The sequence below is a fragment of the Clarias gariepinus genome, chromosome 19 (assembly GCF_024256425.1).
Source record: "Clarias gariepinus isolate MV-2021 ecotype Netherlands chromosome 19, CGAR_prim_01v2, whole genome shotgun sequence".
Lineage (NCBI taxonomy): Eukaryota > Metazoa > Chordata > Actinopteri > Siluriformes > Clariidae > Clarias > Clarias gariepinus.
Genome location: NC_071118.1, coordinates 15,712,104 through 15,731,604, shown reverse-complemented (window position 1 = coordinate 15,731,604; position 19,501 = coordinate 15,712,104). Strand labels below are relative to the sequence as shown.

The 19,501-nt window shown below is 38.8% G+C and overlaps 1 protein-coding gene across 3 annotated transcripts in view; it reads right to left on the bottom strand.

The window, feature by feature from the left end:
- Positions 1-19,501, bottom strand: part of rictorb (RPTOR independent companion of MTOR, complex 2b) — a 39,753-nt gene that overhangs the window by 1,779 nt on the left and 18,473 nt on the right. For 2 of the 3 annotated variants that reach the window (XM_053478129.1, XM_053478131.1), the window contains 19 exons: positions 19,368-19,469; positions 19,245-19,291; positions 19,011-19,146; positions 18,686-18,885; positions 17,835-17,961; positions 17,175-17,339; positions 16,392-16,468; positions 16,139-16,217; positions 13,912-14,021; positions 13,732-13,819; positions 13,534-13,626; positions 13,345-13,451; positions 13,001-13,242; positions 11,205-12,237; positions 7,601-7,778; positions 6,790-6,874; positions 6,490-6,690; positions 5,381-5,536; positions 956-1,079 (listed from right to left, as the gene is read on the bottom strand). In XM_053478129.1, the coding sequence (XP_053334104.1) occupies positions 956-1,079; positions 5,381-5,536; positions 6,490-6,690; positions 6,790-6,874; positions 7,601-7,778; positions 11,205-12,237; positions 13,001-13,242; positions 13,345-13,451; positions 13,534-13,626; positions 13,732-13,819; positions 13,912-14,021; positions 16,139-16,217; positions 16,392-16,468; positions 17,175-17,339; positions 17,835-17,961; positions 18,686-18,885; positions 19,011-19,146; positions 19,245-19,291; positions 19,368-19,469 (3,350 nt within the window). The remainder of the gene's footprint in view (positions 1-955; positions 1,080-5,380; positions 5,537-6,489; positions 6,691-6,789; positions 6,875-7,600; positions 7,779-11,204; positions 12,238-13,000; positions 13,243-13,344; positions 13,452-13,533; positions 13,627-13,731; positions 13,820-13,911; positions 14,022-16,138; positions 16,218-16,391; positions 16,469-17,174; positions 17,340-17,834; positions 17,962-18,685; positions 18,886-19,010; positions 19,147-19,244; positions 19,292-19,367; positions 19,470-19,501) is intronic. The other variant, XM_053478130.1, reaches the window with a different exon arrangement.

Genomic DNA, 19,501 nt, shown 5'->3' with positions numbered 1-19,501 from the left:
AGAGTGAGTACTGGAGTTAGTGTACCCTTTCTGATGACTCGAACCAATCTTGCAAGTTTCCTCAACAACAAGGCATTTCTACCCATTGACTCATGGACTTTCAGTTCCCTCACACTGAAACTCACGCACACACCATTTAGTGTAAACACTAGAGGACTGTAGTGTGTGAAAAATATCATGAGATCTACTCACTTACTTATCGTCTATACCACTTAATCCTGTATACAAGGATCTATAACCTATTCCAAGAGATTTAGGGCACGAGGTGGGGAACACCTAGGCAGGGTACCAATCTATTGCAGCGCACACAAACATACACGCTCACACACTACTAATCTGCATGTCTTTGGACTGTGGGAGAAAACCGGAGTATCTGGAGGAAACCCAGCAAAGAACAGGGAAAACATGCAAACTCCATAGACACACATGCAAGAATCGAATTTGGCCGGGAATGGAACTAGGAACCTGAAAGGTGACAGTGCTATCCACTAAGCTATCGTGCCGCCTCAGGAGATCTACAGTTTATAAAATATTCAAACCAGCTCATCTGGTACCAATATACAGTATAATGCCACAATAAAAATCACAGAGATCACACTGCATTCCTATATATGAGGTAAACATTAACTGAAATTAGATAAGATAAATGACTACATCAATGTTCCGGGGTACGGGTGATCCTATTAAAGTGGACAGTGAGATTACGTAAATAATGACAAAATGCTTATATTTATAAAAATGTATCTATTAAAATGATGTAAGAAAAAGTCTGTACATGGAAAAGTCTTCTTAAAACTACAGAGAGACCTGAAGTGATTTAAGCAGGCATGGCAGTTTAAATGAAGCTAATCATAAGCTTTTTATTGTTGATGGCTGCAGATCAAGTACAATAAGACAGAAGACCGTGACCAGAACAGGAGAGGGCTGTGTAAGTTGGGCTTGAGGATCTCCTTACGTGAGCAATCCCGTTTCATGGCCTTTGGTTCCTACGGATGAACTAAGGTTGACGACCAGTCGAAGCACCTCTTTCCTCAGCAGAACTCTGCAGGCTGGTGCGTCTTCTGGAATAGTCTTAACTCCTATAAAAAATATGTGTCAAAGATCGTATTAATGCAAAACCTTTAACAATTTAAGTTTCTGAAGCTTCACTTGCAGTGGATCTTCAGATGACGAGTAACATGGTTTGCAATTGTTCCGCAAGACGAGCAAAGATTTTTAATCAATTTTGACTTGGAAAACGAACAAGTCTTGGTTTACCAGTACCAAGTATCATGTATCAAGCATCCGCTTCTTGTTTTGATGTTGAGCGTCACGTGATCACAACTGAGCCAATGGTTTTTCTCTCTCTTGCACTGCGGAATTGTGGGTAATCGTCTCCCCTGCTGGGTCTTAGTACGCATCTCTTACTGGTTTAATCAACATCCTTGCACACGTGTACAGTTTATTTTATTTTATTTTGTGCTTGTATGCGTGTGTGTACAGCACCTGTGTACTGTTTACTATAACACACATTTGTGTGCGTGTGTAAGGCAAAAGCAAGTCTCATTAGAGAGGTTAAAGATCCATTTTCTCTCTCTCTGTATCAGCCTGCAGGAGAAAGGAGGTGCGTTTGTCTTTGGACACCGTGCACTTTCACGCACACACCCCTCCTTTTGCCTTCACACACGCACACACCCCTCCTTTTGCCTTCACACACGCACACACCCCTCCTTTTGCCTTCACACACACACACACCCCTCCTTTTGCCTTCACACACACACACCCCTCCTTTTGCCTTCACACACACACACCCCTCCTTTTGCCTTCACACACACACACCCCTCCTTTTGCCTTCACACACACACACCCCTCCTTTTGCCTTCACACACACACACCCCTCCTTTTGCCTTCACACACACACACCCCTCCTTTTGCCTTCACACACACACACCCCTCCTTTTGCCTTCACACACACACACCCCTCCTTTTGCCTTCACACACACACCCCCCTCCTTTTGCCTTCACACACACACACCCCTCCTTTTGCCTTCAAACACACACACCCCTCCTTTTGCCTTCACACACACACCCCTCCTTTTGCCTTTACACACACACCCCTCCTTTTGCCTTCACACACACACACCCCTCCTTTTGCCTTCACACACACACACCCCTCCTTTTGCCTTCACACACACACACCCCTCCTTTTGCCTTCACACACACACACCCCTCCTTTTGCCTTCACACACACACACCCCTCCTTTTGCCTTCACACACACACACACCCGTCCTTTCGCCTTCACACACACACCCGTCCTTTCGCCTTCACACACACACCTGTCCTTTCGCCTTCACACACACACACACACCCCTCCTTTTGCCTTCACACACACACACACACCCCTCCTTTTGCCTTCACACACACACCCCTCCTTTTGCCTTCACACACACACACACACACACACACACACACACACACACACACACACACACACACACACCTCCTCTCACCTTCACAAAGATACACACACTCTTTGCTATACACAGAAACACTGCTCTGTTGTGATATTTTTTTAAAGGTAAATTGCAGGTTAATTTTAATTTTTTTTTTACTTTACAGCAGTAATTCCTATGGAGCGATATTCCGGACAATATTCAAAAGGAATTGCAAAAGGCATTTGCAATTGTGTTTCCCATATGTGGACGCACAAAGTGTGCCATAATTCAAATGCAATTGCAAACTTTGCATTACCGTTTGCTGTTTCGCCTTTGTGGCGCACACTGACTGCCAAATTTCAAATAAAAAAGAAAAGTCCATTTGCATTTGTATTTCCCATGTGTTACAAGTCATGAACCTGCCATATTTAAATAGCAAAATCAATGACCATGTTTGCTTTTTCACTTTCTTTGCGTCGCGCGTCAAGCCGCCAAAATTCAAATGCAATCGCTAATCCATTTGCAATTGCATTTCCAACACGTTACACAGAAACCTGTCAATCAGCGTCAGGGGCGGGTCTATACTGTGGGGCGGGATTGTGTGGGGAGTGACGTCACTCGCAGTCGCAGACCAAGAGGGGGGAATTTGAGCAATGGAGGTGAACCGCAGTAAAGTTGTGTTATGTGCTAAAATGCCCCCCTGTCACGGATTGCACCCCCACAAAATCTCTATCAAATATATTAGGAAATCATAATTTAAAAAATCATATTATTATTATTATCAAATATATTATTACTATTATAATTCACCCTAGGCACGTGACAAATTAATACACGAAAATTAAGACACATAATACAAATTCTCATATAATGTTTATTTTGTGGAACATTTATTTTGCAGGGGTTTGTCATGTAATACAAAAATGTTTACACTAAATAAATATTGTTTATGATGAAAAATTACACAAAGCGATTTTTATTATAAATAAGCAATATAAAAATATACATATATATGAAAAAAATATATAATTTATATATTTTTTCCTTATACAACATGTCTTTTTTATATTGCTTATTTTATAATCAAATTCGTTTGGTGCAATTTGTAAATCATAAACCTATTACCTTATGTTCTAATATAATATTTGAGATAGGTTATGGGGGGGGGGCGGGTTGGGGGGGGAGATCTGTGGCAGGGAGGCATTTTAGCGCATAACATTGGAAAAAAAAATCAATAGCTTTTTCGTTATGTGGATTACATATGTAAAACCAGTTGTACTAAAATCCACTCTATCAGTTTCAGTTTGATTTCTCTTCTTTTTTTTTTTCAAAAAATGAATAAAAAAATTAACTGAATTAATATCAAACTGAATATTGCAAAGGGAAGGGTTGTAGTTATTAGCAAGGATAGAGTGCATTATAGTACAGTTGGTTTTACATTTTCTAAATGCTAAATTTCTATAGCAAAAAAGTTATTGAATTTTGTTGATTTAATTGTCATTTTTGCAACTCATAATAGACTGTACCAAAGTGCATTCATTTTCATACATATCTTTACAATTATTATTATTTTAATAATAAAAAAACTAACTCTCCCTAACCCTAACTCTCATTTAACAAATTATCTGTTTTATTGCCACAAGAATTGTCTGTGTAATCATTTATTTTAAAATGTACATTGAAATAATTATTAATCAATTAAACAAACAAATAAATAAACAAATAATCCATACTGTAGCCTAACAGTGTAATATGTTAGATGTCCTGTGAGGTATTCCTCGGTAATTCTTCTGTAAATAAACGGTTGAGTCTTGGTCATACACTTGTTAGATGGTCCCTTAGTGACTCTATCTCTATGAAGCGCCGGTAAGCAGCGTTTTTGAATGATTTAGCTCCAGCAGGCTGTAACAGGAGAAGATCTAAAAAAATATTTATTTGTAATAGCTTCTCTGTCCACTTCAGAGTAAGAAAATATGCGATTTGTCATTTTTGTGTGTTTATTTCTTGATAAAAAAATGAGATAATCTCGGTTCACCTCCATTGCTCAAATTCCCCCCTCTTGGTCGGCGACTGCGAATGACGTCACTCCCCACACAATCCCGCCCCACAGTATAGACCCGCCCCTGACGCTGATTGACAGGTTTCTGTGTAACGTGTTGGAAATGCAATTGCAAATGGATTAGCGATTGCATTTGAATTTTGGCGGCTTGAGAAAGTAAAAAAGCAAACGTGGTCATTGATTTTGCTGTTTAAATATGGCAGGCTCATGACTTGTAACACATGGGAAATACAAATACAAATGGACTTTTCGCAGTCAGTGTGCGTACACGAAGGCGAAACAGCAAACGGTAATGCAAAGCTTGTAATTGCATTTGAATTATGGCACACTTTGTGCATCCACATATGGGAAACACAATTGCAAATGCGTTTTGCAATTCCTTTTGAATATTGTCCGGGATATCACTCAATAAATTCCGTTAGCGTGTGCTCATGCGATTAGCGATGTTCCTTGCCAATTTTCCCACTAAAACAGTCTTTCCATTAATGTGTGGGTGTGTGTGAAACTTAAATAAGAGAGAAGGAAGATTTACTGTGTAGGACGAGAAGAGGGGAGGGTCTGAATCCTCCTCTCCTCTTACTTTAGCTTTGTGCGCGCGCATAAACGAAAACACTTATCTGTCGGGATTTTTTTTTACTTTTTTAAAGGTAAAGTTTAGGTTAATTTGTTTTATTTTTACTTTATATTTTGTATAAATTATTTTTACGTATTAATTTTTTGGGCTGTGAAACGAAAATTTTGAGTTTCCATTATTTCTTATGAGAAAATTCACTTTGATTTATGAGTGTTTTGAAATACGAGTCTGCATCCGGAACGAATTATGCACACACAATTCTGAGAGAAACTGTTGTAAATTAGACACAAAAAAAACCATGAATCTAAAAACATCAGCTGTCTCAGTCGTACCTAGAACCAGCTCTGTACTACGGGTGCTCCCGGCAGAGCCCTGGGACACAGCATCACTACATCCAGACACACCAGAGAACTTCGAGGGGGGCATGACCTCAAGGTGGTTGTGCATAGGCTGACTGCACCAATCTGAATATGAAGCATCAGCAAAGTCTGAAAATTAGGGAAACAAAACAAACAGAAAAACCCGCCAAAAAACAAAACAGATGTTATCCAGGGTTTCAACTAAGACTGTAAAAAGTAATCATATTTTTAATTACATGGTGACAGTAAACTTGGTCTTAAGCAAACATGATTACAGGTTCCTGCAAAATGTTTAGTAGCCATTTTGAGTATAACTCAGGTAAGGTATAACTAAAGGTAAAGAATAAACAAAGTCTACATGCATTATGATTTAATGACCTAAATTAGTGTCTGTGTGCCTCTCTAAACTACATCAAACTTTCAGTGGCTCTTTTAATTCTTATCAATGTCAATCATATAAACATGTTACTGTATCTTATACAAATTAACACATACAGTGGAAAAAGACTAACCATTTTTGTATGACATTTATAATATTAATATTGTACACATCTCACATTAACAATCACATTATCTTTCAACTACAGTAAAACCTTGGATCGCTAGTAACTTGGTCTGAGTGTTTTGCAAGATGAGAAAAAAATGTAAACAAATTTTTACTTAATAAACAAGCAAAGTTTTAAAATAGGTATGGTATGCATAAGTGTCATCTGCTAAGCATCACTTGATTACAACTGAGCCAATGGTTCTCCCTTTCCTGCTCAGTCTCGGTGTGCGTGCGATACAATATACAATTAGGGTATTGTCAACACCCTGATTGTATACTGTTTACTATGACATTGTGACCATGTGTGTGGGCGCCTGAAGTGTGTTTATTTTATGCCCAAGCGTACTGACTGCTCTTTAGTAAAGATCCTCAAAAGGAGGCAAAAGTGTTGTATAGTATCATTAGATTTTTGAGTTTCAAATTATGCTCGTAATCCAAGGTTTACCTGTTATAAGCAATTTACAGATATTTAACCCTTGGTGCAAATTAGTAAAAAGATTGAAACACATGAGCCTTGACCCTAATAATTATTTACCTGAACGGCTCTGCATGGGTGTATGTGTGTTGCAGCCCAGGACTTTGCAGCCCACACAGTAGAGGCAGTTCTCCTCTGTGTGTTCTTGCAGACCCGTCTCCTCCGAGCCCAGCAGCTGTTGCTGATCTGCTCGACTCGCAGCCATGAGCTCCGTAATGCTGAGCTGAGACTTCAGTATGCCGTGCCGTAGGCCATCAGAACCTGTCAGTAGAGAAGGGTGTCAAGAATTTTTTTTAAATACATGACATTAATATAGATTTAATGGGATCAAAGTGATTAGCAATATATACGAATTTTTACCATCAGAATCTCCGGAAAAGAACCTGGCAGTTCTGTCCTCAGAAGGTGGGCTAGTCCTCTTCTGGAAATATGGAGTCTCTTTTATCTATTAGCATAGAAACATATTATTAGAGGTCTATAATGACAAACTGTGTTTCACCGTCAAAGCTACAAACTACGAAATTATATTTATGTGCTAGTTCTAATGGGTCATTATTACTATAATACTGCATAGTACTATGTTCCTGTTATAGTCTAAATCATTTAAAGCAACTTTCTGCTGTGTCATGGTAAAGCTCTTTCATAGTCCTCCAGCACAATTTTTTTTAGCAGTTTCCCAATAACACAAGTTTAAATTTTCCCTTCCTAAACTCAAGAAAGAGGAGTTAATTACTATTGAAAGAAGATATGATGCAAGAGATAAAAGAGGCTAGCTTGTTTTGACAGACATTTTAAATTAAATGTTCTCCCTAATTTTGTTAGTCAATTCCCACAGTTACTGTTAAGGGCACTTCCATCAAGGTGACAACAACCAGCCAGAGAGGTCCTTCTTAGACAGCTCTGATCGGATCTTTACAAACTGCTACTTAGACAACACCAGGGAGTGGTGTAACACTGAGGAAAGTTTTGTTGCATGAGCTCACAAATACTGATAATGGAGTAATGTAACTATGCCCTCCCCCCCCGGCAAAAAAAAAAAAAAGAATTATGCATCATTTTGTACATTATACAAGAAATGCAACATTGACAAGTTCTTGTGGTACAACTGAAACATAAGACTTCAAGATGTGTTGTTACAGATAAATCACTGGGAGAAAAAAAGCCTAAGTACTTGAAACATGTTGTTGATATCCACGGGTAAAGCAAGGCCGATGTAGTCATCCGAACTACCATAGGTGGCACTGGACACCATGGAGCGCACCGAGGAGGAACGATGCAGTGTAGTCTGACTTATGGGACTCAATAGGTCCTCCTTATCCAAAGACGCAAAGCTCAGAGCCTTCAGGAACCTGTGCACACAGGAGAACCGAGTCAGTGGCAGGACAGAACAGAAACACCAAGAGAGGAACGAGACAAAAGGGGGAGAAAAGAAAGAAAAGTGATCAATACCTGATTAACACAACTGATTTTGAATTGCTTGTTTACATTAGGAATTACTTAATCGGGAGACTACCATAGCTGCTAAAAAGTCACTGGATTGTTAAAAGGTGGCACATGCCACACATTCAAATGTGGATAAGCTTATAGGCACACAGGAAAAGGTTTTGCACAGTTGTTTCTCTATACTAGCTTAGTAAAATTAGCAGGAGGAATGGATGGTCTTGCCTGCAGGACTGAGGAAGCATTAAAAGAACAGAAACAGGGATTGTGATAAATCAAAGGGGTCCAAGCACTTTTGATATAGGGCTGCACTGAGGCATGGGTGAATATATTTTTTCCCCTAAAAAAATAAAAAGGACAGGACCGGTCTTTCCAAATGAAAGAGAGCTGCCAGCTCCCAGGGTGATCCACACGCCGGGGTAGAAGAGATCGGCGACGGCGCCCGGCTGAGCCCAGGCCCAGAAAGCTGAAGCGTGTTTTAGAATACCTGAGAGGGACCATCAGAAACAGTTTGCATTATTGTCAAAGGGGCTTACATCATAGTACTCAGAGTTTAAAACTCTATTCTTCCTTCTTTAAAGGAATTCTCCATAGGAGAATACATCACTTATACATGGTTGTACATGTGCAATTAGCCTGAGGAGGACTTTTCCTGTTGGCATGTTTCCTTGTACTGAGGAAAGAACAGTTCACTCATTCCATGAGTACTTATTACTGAAGTCTAAAATGAATACCAAACAAATAAAGTTGTATAAATAGCCTAAATAAATAAGTAAATACAAGGCTATTTTTTAAAGGAACTGGTTTGTGGAAGGTGTTGGATCTTGACTGCACTTCCTAAAACACCCCACCATAAAATAATGGAAAAACAATCAAAAGTACAATAGCTGAAATTATTTGGAATAAAAAAATAATGGAAAATTGTTTTATATTAAAATAAGTTCTTGAGGTGCAGCCTGATACAAAGCAGAGTTGTTCTTATGACCCAAAGTTGACTGTTTTTCTCTGATGCTTTTAATAACTATTATAATCCCAGTTTCTGCCAGAATAACCGTTTTTTTTTAATCCATTTGTACTTCCATTTAAAGTTATAGAACATTTACAAAACAGGTTCCTGTCAACTCTCATGTGATAGCTGCTAATTACAGTGGTTCCATCATCACTTCCATCATCATGTTACCAAGAAACTGTCAATTCAAGTTATAAAGACTTGGCCTGAACTTTACAGTTTTGCCATTATTACAAAGTAATGACTTTAGGGGGAGACTCCATTCATAAACATTAAATAAACCTCTCAATATCAATAATTTACACGTCATTGAATATTCTTTTGTCGAGCAACAGTCACTCCCTGTATAAGCTGCTGTAGAAACAACAACAAAACTTAAAATAAGCACACTGAAACAAACTTGTGCGTTGCTTTGCAGCTTGATGTACTAGAGATTTTTGGGTTATATGATAATTATAAGTACATAGTACATGCTTGTGGTCTGCCAGTCATGCCCATAAATCATGCTGGACAAGCATCTCACCCTGCCTTACTCTCAGCACTGGAGCACTACATGATGGTGTGGAAAACCTTACTTAAATGTACACTTATGTCTGTGCGGCCACTCTGTACTTGACCCTTCCTGAAGGAGATTAAAACCTGGAGAACAATCTTTGTTATAGTGTCAGCTAGAAAAAGGAGTTGACAGTGGACTTTAGCAAGATAAAGGAGAGAAGCTGGTACTTTGTTGTTCATATTATACAGGACCTGTCATGGTCTTGTTACAGTACTTAAGGACAGGCAGTCAACATCCAACACCTTAGATGCTTAAGGGACTTTAACTTGCCCTCCAATGTGTTTACCATCATGCTATTACTCACTTCTATTCAGTAAGCCTTACGCGTTCGAGCGTTCCCATTTTCTGCAAGGATCAAATGAGATGAGATCAACTAACTGACAATTAGATTTGATGACGATTAATTTGATTATCATTTTAGTTGATGAAATCAATTAATTGTTAAACACCTAGTTGGAAACAGCACCAAGCAAGAGAGTCAGGCTCTCCCGAGGGCGCAGTGAGCTCCCTGACTTTTTGAAGTCTATATACAGAAGCTGGGAAACGGACCAAGGTCAAGGGCCTCAGCTATCCAAACACTGGCCTCTTCTTTCTGTTGTGGTCACTAAAGCACTTCCACTCTCTGAAGGCCAACACAGAGAGATTGGAGAGGAGCTTCTTCCCATATGCTCTTTGGGTCCTAAAAACACGTAGACCTACAGCATGGGCTTGCTTGCACAACACTCATACACCTACCTCCCTGTTAACATACTCATACACCACAGATTTTTAAATATTTATATTAAAAAAAAAACTAGACCCAGAAATAATTTTATCCATGTGCCTGTTTCCATGCTTAACATTCGATCGCACTGTAATACTGTGACATTTATACTTATAATGCACTGCATATCAACCATACAACAGCTGTACCAACATGCTAACATAAATTGTACTTTGCACAATGACAATGATGTTGAATGAAATTATTTCAAATCAAACAAAATAAATACTGCCAATTTCTCTATGACTACCTTAGTCTTTCTTATGCTGCACATATCTGCATTTTATTCCAACTATATACATGTCATACTTTTGCTGCCACCTATCTTTTATATTCTCTGTATTATATTTTTATGCCTCGCCTTCTTTCTTATGTATTTGAATGTATGTATATTCTATTTTTATGTCAGACAATTGTAAAAATAATTTAACTGCAGATCATACTGTGGATGATTGCATGCGAGACCAATAAAATTTGAATTTGGAAATTAGGAAGTGTCAGAAATGCAGCATGCTAAAAAGCCTTCGTGGTAAATTTGAAGAAGTGTATTTGAGGAATATAAATAGTGCTGACCATGTAGAATATTTTCTGGGCCATAAATGACATTAAATGTTATATATACAAAAAAAATGCATTATTTATTCAAACTGCCAGTTTGGCTTTAAATAATTTTTGCCCTGTGGTTTTAAAAGTGGGGTGAAACACGGGGCATGCAATTGTTTTTTGTCTGTGGAACTTAAAGGAATAAAAAGATCTACAGCTGAAACAAATAGCCAAATATTAATATGAACATTTAAATAACGAAAGATTATTTTTTTTAAAGATACAATATAATGTGTGTTTTTTTTATATGCATGTTGCACTTTCTGCATTGAGTAATTAAGTGGTGGTGAAGAACTGTAAAAATCTATAAAAATCAGTTGGCCTGGGAATATAAAAAATCCAAATCAAGGGAGCAAAAAGCATAGTTTATATAGAGCTGCTAAAAAAATGATGTCTGAGAGGACCTTTCAGACCTTCTTGGTGTGAGTCTGGAGTCCAGGCTGCCAGCTTTCATGGTGATGGTGTCGGTGAAGAGCACATCTTTGGCAGGGGAAGCCAGCGCCTCACTGTGGGAGAGGGATGGGTGGATGCGTTGCTGCTGAAGACGCTTGAGTGTTGCGTAGCCCAGTGCATCCCTGGGGCTCGTGTACATAAAGCTGCAGTCCGTCAGACTGGTAATTGTGGTGACAGAAGGTGATTTAAGAGATTGTGCCCGGCGCGGCAGTGTGTGAGATGAGCCTGGTGGAACCAGCAGCACTGAGTTGGATTTGGAAAGGGGGAGGTGATTAGACTGGGGGGTGAGTGAATGTAGGGTCCGGATGGTTTGTGCACTGACGACTGTGCTGAGGCTTACACAGTCCGTGTCAATGGTGGACGAGTCCGTGGCACCTGCCGCTGTTTCCCTGGACGGGCTGGAGCTCATAGAGCTGATTCCACTGGTTGTCGTGTCCGTGTTGAAGCTTTGGCTTCGGCTCTTGAACTGAGCCCCGCCTCCAGAGGTAGGTCCATCACCTGCCAGCCTCTCACGACTGGTCTGCTCACGCTGCATGTCTCCTCCTGCAATGTTGCGCTCTGTTACCCTGGGCAAACGTGACTCGGTCTCCCCAATTCCATCCTGCTGCTCATCCCCTTTACTCCCTATAAATGAGGTCTCTAAGGTGACTGATGGGCTCTTGGACAAGTCAGGAAACACCGGGCTAAACACATCCCCCTGACCTGGGGAGTACACAGACGGTTCTGTGACTGTGCGGTTCCTCCTCAGGCCTCCTATTTTGGGCTCGCTTATCAGTTTATTGCTGCTGCCGCTGCTACCTTTAGGGTCACTAGTGCTGCGTGGCTTCTTTCCAGAGAGAGAAATGAGGAAACGATTGCGCACAAAGCGGCTGGATGCCAAAATTGTAAAGGGGCTGCGGTCCTTTAGGAGCTTGGACCTCATGTACAGTGGCTGCTCTTCAGACAGCTCAGAGCAATCTTTATCATCATCCAGGATGTACATGCCTAAAAAGTAGAAACCATGCCAAACAAAGGTGCTTTTAGACAGACGTCTATGCATTACATATTAGAAAGAAAAAACAAAACAAAAATAGGGCTGTTAAATATTTACATTTTTAAAGCATCTGCAGTATTTCATGCAAATTAGTTACCTAACATAAGTCTATTGAATTAATTATAGCCTTTTTTGGCTAAACGTTTTTGGTTAATTGCCCCTTTTGTCTCTTGATACAATTATAAAATCAATTAATTACTTGGTAATCAAGTAATTACCATATTTTCCAGACTATATGCACCGGAATATTACTCGCTATTAGCAAAAACGCTGTTGTTGAACAAAAAAAAAAAAACAAAACAAAAAAAAACAACAACACACACATATATACTTGATTGTCTGTACAAGTCACATTTTTTTTATATGCTGGTATTTATTTCATTACGACCTATCACTTTTTTAATTAACTGAGAAACAGGAACTACAGTGGAAACTGTGGTTCGCTGTAAATTTTTAAAGCGCCATCTAGTGACAAAAGCACTATCTAGGAAAAAAAGTCCCATCTAGTGACAGTTAATTTACACAAACAAGTCACTTTAAAATATAAGTAGCATGGCCAGCTAGATGACCAAAAAAATGTGACTAGCCTTTAAAATATGGTAAAATAACCATGATTCTTTTGCTGTTTATTCACAAATGGTGTTTGAGTAGATATATAATGTCACAAATGCATTGCCATAACCTTGATTAAGAAGCCTTTGACAAAGCACTTACTGGGCTGGGTGGAGTCACTTTCACTGTTGTGTCTAGAGCTAGTGGACTCAGAGTTGAGGCTGAGGGTGCTGGGAACTGATGAGAGCAGGGTGGGGGGAGGTGGGGGCTGTTGCTCGATCTCATCAGGCACCACAGGCCACTGCTGTCTACGACTGTGCCGCACAGAATCCCAGCCCTGAAGCTTCAGCAATTCACAGCCCTGCTTTGTCTTAGAAATGAGACCCAGTACATACAGACATGTTCTGAAAGAGACAAGGGACATGGAGTACATGAATCAAAGGTCAGTTTAAAGCATTTATATATCTAACAACATAAACAGCAGTATCAATATACTGGTTACACACCCCCGGATGGAGAGAACCTCACAGTGGTGGGCCAAAGCCACAATATCGGGAATTACATTCTCCTCTTGTAGCAAGTTAAGACCCCAGTTGGACGTGCCAATATTACCCTGGAAACAAACATAATGATCAACAATAACCATTTTTACTTCTTCAAATGTTTTTTACCCTATGTTGGAGATCTGTACTAACCAAGGCCCAGAGAGCAGCTTTAAGTTGTTTGATGCCTTCCCAGGTGTCCAGCACTGGTGATCGCACAGTGTAGCTTAGGTCAGGTACGATATTCTGTCAAAAAAAAAAAAAAAAAAAAAAAAAAAACAAAGACATGAGGCATGAACAAAATGTAATATAATTATGACTGGTCAAATTTTATAAGAAACCCACTCTCACCTGAGCTTCTAAGAGATGGCAGCCTGTTTTATCATGCACAAGCTGACCATATAAATGCACGGGAAGATAGACATTTGGCCTCTGCAACCTGCAAACCAAATTAAACAACAATTATTAGAACTATGGTAAGGACGTAATACTTAGCAAAGGAAAATTGGGGGACAAAAAAAAATTATGGACCTTTGGTTGCTCCGTCGTACATAGTTGTCCCCATCGACAGGTTTACGGTATGTAGTGAGAGCCTCATTTAACTGCTCCTCTATTAGATCCACATACTTGAGGTTATACTCCTGGACAGAAGCAGGAGGCACACAATATACCGTTAGCAACTTAAAAGAACAAGGTATTCTTTGCTCAAACAAACCTAAACAATTTCTTAAATAAACATTTGTGTAAGATTATTATTAAAATAAGAAAAATATATATACATTTAATCATACTAATTATACCACAATGCTGTTGAATTCTCATTTCTGATTGGCCAGAAGGTGTTAATTTTTTAGAACAGCAGCTGAAAAGCACAGACATATTTACATGTGATCTAATTCTGTATTATTTCCCTTTAAAGAGGATGTCCAATATACAGTTGTTTAAGCCTAAGTAAACAAAAACATGATGTTAATTAACTTAAGGCTTTTTGTAAACAGATGTTAATTTAACATTGTAAAAGCACTGCTTTGTCCCATGACTGCTTTGTAACAGTCAGTAAGTTATTTTTTTACCATAAGAAAACCTTCTTGCAATTCTATAAATTGTAGGGGGGAATAAAACAGTCTCTCCACTGTCTCTCTGTCTCATTGAGGTCTCATGTTGATAAAAGAGGTCAGAAGAAAATGCTCAAATTGGTTGAAGCTACAAGGATAGATATAATAACTTCTAAGCCACCACAAAGTGCCAAAACTTGCAGTTCCTTGAATGTCCACTGGTGCGTGGCTCCCAAAGTAGGCCAATCCTCACAGACCCCAAAATTACAAGAGAAATAAACATGTTTACAGCCTGTTTCAAAATACTGTTTTGGTCTCAATAGCTAGATTCATGACATCTATACAATGGTAAAGTTTTATGCAACTCACCAATTAAAATTATATTAAGCCATGTAGTTATGCATAATTAGAGGTGAGGCTGATTTGAGTGACAGCTGCGTTGCCGGTATCAAACCACTAGTTTAGAATTCTTGTGGTAGCGTAACTGATTACAAGAAATGTAGTTGATATAGTAAAACATGTATGGTATGGATGGCGGAATTCAAACTAATTCATTAGCATATAGCATTAGCATTTTAATTTAGCTAAAATACATTAAGTTCACCAGCTTATGATTACGTAGTTAACTAACTACAAGCTAGCCACTAACCACAAGTAGTTAACTACGTAACTGTGTTACTAGTTGTGGTCTAAACAACAGCCAGACTTTGTTTATTCTCCCGACTTGTCTATTTATGTTTTCACCGGGGTTTAGGCAGAGTCAACTCCTGTCAGAGAGGTACTTCTTTAGCAAACAATTTCAGAAAACCTATGGGTGGTGTCACAAAGGGTTTGTCCAGTTCATTTTATACGGTCTATGTTTAGAACTGTGATGAGCAAAAAATCTTGGCATGCACAAAACTTGCAATGTTGCGTAGTGAATTCTGACATGTTTTTCTGCCCACCATGGATGTAAATAGTGTCCTTTAAAAAAAAAAAAAAAATCCTATCTTCTTAAACCGGTTCAATTATCCCCTTTTGATCTCCATTTACATTTAAGGGATTTTGGCGGATGTCTTAATTGCAAGTTATCTCTAGCAATAAATACAGTAACACTGGGCCAGTGGGTTACAGCTTAATAGTACCTCAGCCTCAAAACCCCAGTGGGAGGGTGTGACATGGGTAAAATACTGAAGTTAATGTACTTGTCAATCCCATTGTGGACTGAATTGTGTGGAATTGTGAACTGAAGCTCTTGGCCAGTATCAGCATGATTTTTATGCAGTGTGCTGATGCCACATGATCGACTGATTGGATACCTGTTCAGGTACATAGATGTTTCCAATGCAATGGACAGTGAGCAAACTACACGTATGTACACGTTATGTTTACTAAATCAGTGCAAGTAATAACAGTAATAAATTCTCCACATTCCATGTTAGGTGACATACCAAAGCCTAACTAAATGTACAAATCTAACCAATTTAGAGCAGCAATTTATCAGCCTGAAGGCTGATAGGATTCAGCAAGTTTTGTACTGTACATCAAATCAAAACAGTGATCTAGGTTAACTACATCCCCTAATTTTCAAATACATAAGCCCAGTGTTTAACTGATCAAATCTAAATAGACAGTTCCTGGCCATTTAAAATGATTCAGATGATTGTTGGGTTTGGTCCATTAAATATAATTGTAAAGTGTAAAATACAGTAGAAAGAAAGCACCTTCTGCCATTTTTCCAGCTGCTTAGTGACGTAGCCTCTCTCATTGAGGTAGGAAAAACCTTTTGGAATGGACAAGAACCTGAAAGGACAAACAGTTCAAGTAAGGAAACTGCACTGTTTTAAGTTCAACAATGCAACACTGGTAGTGAAAAATCAATAAGGCAAATGGTTGGCACCAAGGAGATTCTGTGTCTCCGTTTGAACTCCTGTCACTAACATATGCTGCTTAATAAATAACAGATCCCCAGCATACCTTAAAAGCAAGAGCACACCCTTGTCCCCAAGGTGAGTCAGTGCTGGCTTTAGCTGAATCAGTGCATGAAGATTCGCCTAAACAACACAAAAGTAGTTCACAAGACTTGTAAGAAAATGTTCTAAAACAGCCTCCCAGGCCCAATTTAAGCTGGACAGATTTACATTAATTAATTTGTTGAAAAATGTCACAATTTATATAGCAATGGGTTATTAATAAAGACTCGGAAAATTATTTATAAAATGAAGGAAAAAAGGTACAGTTGCTGATATGAGATGCTTTTTCCGAAAGGAGATGTTTACTTAACATTTAAGAAGGATCTATTGCCACAGCCAGAGGAACATTCACAAATGAAAAATTTCCCCACATAAGACACAAAGTCTGTTTGTGAAGAACTAGTGTAGACAACAGAGCTTAATTTGTTTGTTTGAATATAGAATGGATGAAATCATTCATAATGAGTAATTTGTATGTGTAATTATTGGTTCATTGCTGTGGTATAAGAGAGGTAAAAGACTTGTACAACTTCTGGGTGGTAACAATAACTGGTAACAATAAACAAATTCATTATACCACCTTAACATTGATTATTATCCTACAATATTGTACTACTGTAGCATTAATCAATTAAATTAATGTGATATCAGTAACTTTTAACATGCTGCAGTCAGATCACATGATTCTTATTTTAATACGTCTGATTTTTTTTTTTTGACTAAAATACAAGCCTTTAGAGTTTGGAGTTTGTAATTTATAATTCAATAATTTTATCTGATCTTTTACCTTGTCCTCACAGGCCTCGTCCAGTATGTCCAGGGCCTCTATGGAGATGGTCTTGTTGCGATCGTGGAGCTGAGTGACCAGCAGCTCGATGCCCCAGTTGCTGAAGAACTCCACGTTGGCACGCAGTAACACACGCAGGTGCTTGGTGGCGTACAGTCTACAATTCTGTAGGCACATACACACAGAAATCAGTACTTCAACTACATTTACAGGGAACTGTGAAGCAGTAATGTATGTAGAAACGTTTAACCCTGTAAATCATTTCTATCCATAATTTTTATCTTAACCCTTTCGAACCAGCAACACTTTAGTGATAGAAAAAAGAACTTCTCAGCAGAAATTTATTTTATGAATTACTCAAATATTCAGGCAAATGTTTATTTTAGGCCAACTAATTACCTTGTCACAGAACATTTTTGATCCACTATGGACATTGCTTTACAGTCTTACTTGTTTTTGCGTTACTGAGGTTTACAGACTCCTGTCTGTGCATCACGAATCTCAACTTGAGAACTAATACTTGAAAGTCCAAACTGTTGTAATTGTTATTATCACATCAACACCAGACCACAAATGTTTTCAGCAGCTCGCATGCATTCTTAGATGTAACATGGAAATTATTAATGCTATAAAGATCAACTCTATAAACATGTGGCTTACATCAGTTGCAGCAGTGAGGATTTTGGAAAGGATGACTCGCGCTAAGCCGTCTCGGCTGTAGTCCAGTGTGGACACAGTCAGTTTCAGTAGATGGTCCTGATTCTTCAGGGAGCACAGGTTCAGCAGGCTGAACAGACAAAGATGATCAGGATATCAGCAAAGAACTTAAGCTGAACATAAAACACAATGCTAAACATAGGTAGCTGATTAAGAAGCAAAGATTGAATGCCTGTCTGCACATCTATTTTTACACGATGCTTTTCAATTAAATTTCTGTTTACAAACAAAAAAGCAATACATGAGCATATCAGCAAATTAGGTAGCAAAGATTTTTAGGATCTAATATATTGATCAGCAGAGAAGGAAAAAAAGCAGAAAAAAAGAACCCAGCTAAATGTTTATTAACAGCTCTACACCTATCAGGGTCATGGACAAAAACTAAAAACTAAATAAATAAATAAATAAATAAAGGCTTCATATGTTAGAACTGATAAAGCAGAATGACTTAAAAGTAACACTTAAATAAAATTAAAAACTTTAAAGTAACACTTAAATAATAAGGCTTTGGCAAAGCTTTTTTTTTTTTAAATCTCTGGTAAAGTGTGGTTCTTGATACCAGACACCACAGCTCACCTTTCAGAGGTCTTGTGTCCAACAAGGGGTCCTACACAATATTAGGCAGTGATTTCAATGTAATGGCTAATCAGTGTACAAGTATGCACGAAGCCATAGGTAAGCTAAGCAGATAAATAGCATTAAAAAAACTAACCAAATTTGAATTATGTGTGTCAGAAATCAAATAAAGCTGCATCGGTGTCTAAGGAAAGTTCTTCATTGTGCTTTTAACTCACCACTGGAAGACACTGCATTTCTCCAGCAACTTAACGCCACTTGGATGGGCGGAGAGAGTACCCAGGAAGAGGAAGTAATGCTGACTGAGTGTGTTGAGGAGACCGTTGCTCTGTAGACTACGGTCGGGCTTGAGTCCAGAGGACGATGACAGCCATTGCACAATGTCCTTCACCAGGTCCTCCAGGTACACCTGACCATCCTGGTACAAGAGGTTCAATCAAATCAAGATTTAACAATCACCAATTTATAAGCAGGCATGCAACAAAAAAAAAATAACTGGCAAAGGAACAAGTCCTGAGGGCACGAGTATTTCCCCTTAATTACCTCATCTGACTCCAGCAGGAACTCAATGAACTGGCAGCCAACAACCGTCAGCTGTTTTGCTTTGCTGTGGTCCAGCTCCAGGCTGGCGTATAGCTTACTGCTGGGTTTGTAGAAAAACAGGAGCCTCCGTACAAACCTAGAAGAAAACCCAGATCATCATCAAATGCACCATATAAAGTAGCATTAAATGAAATATGAAGATACGTGAAATATTAAGACTGAATATATTCTTACCTGTGCATTTGTTCATCTTTGTTGTTGCGCAGGTTGACATTTGGCCACTGCAAAATAACAGTAAATTACACACTATACTGCTCATTAAACTCCTGTCATTTCATCCTCTTTTTTCTTACTGACCTTTAATATTGTACCAATGAGTATCCAGTTCCAATCAAGGTTCTGTTTGTGATTAAGAATTTGACTGTCTCTGAGGTTCATCATCAGGGCATCCTCAGTGTCCTGGGAACAAAACAACAGGCATGCATACGCAG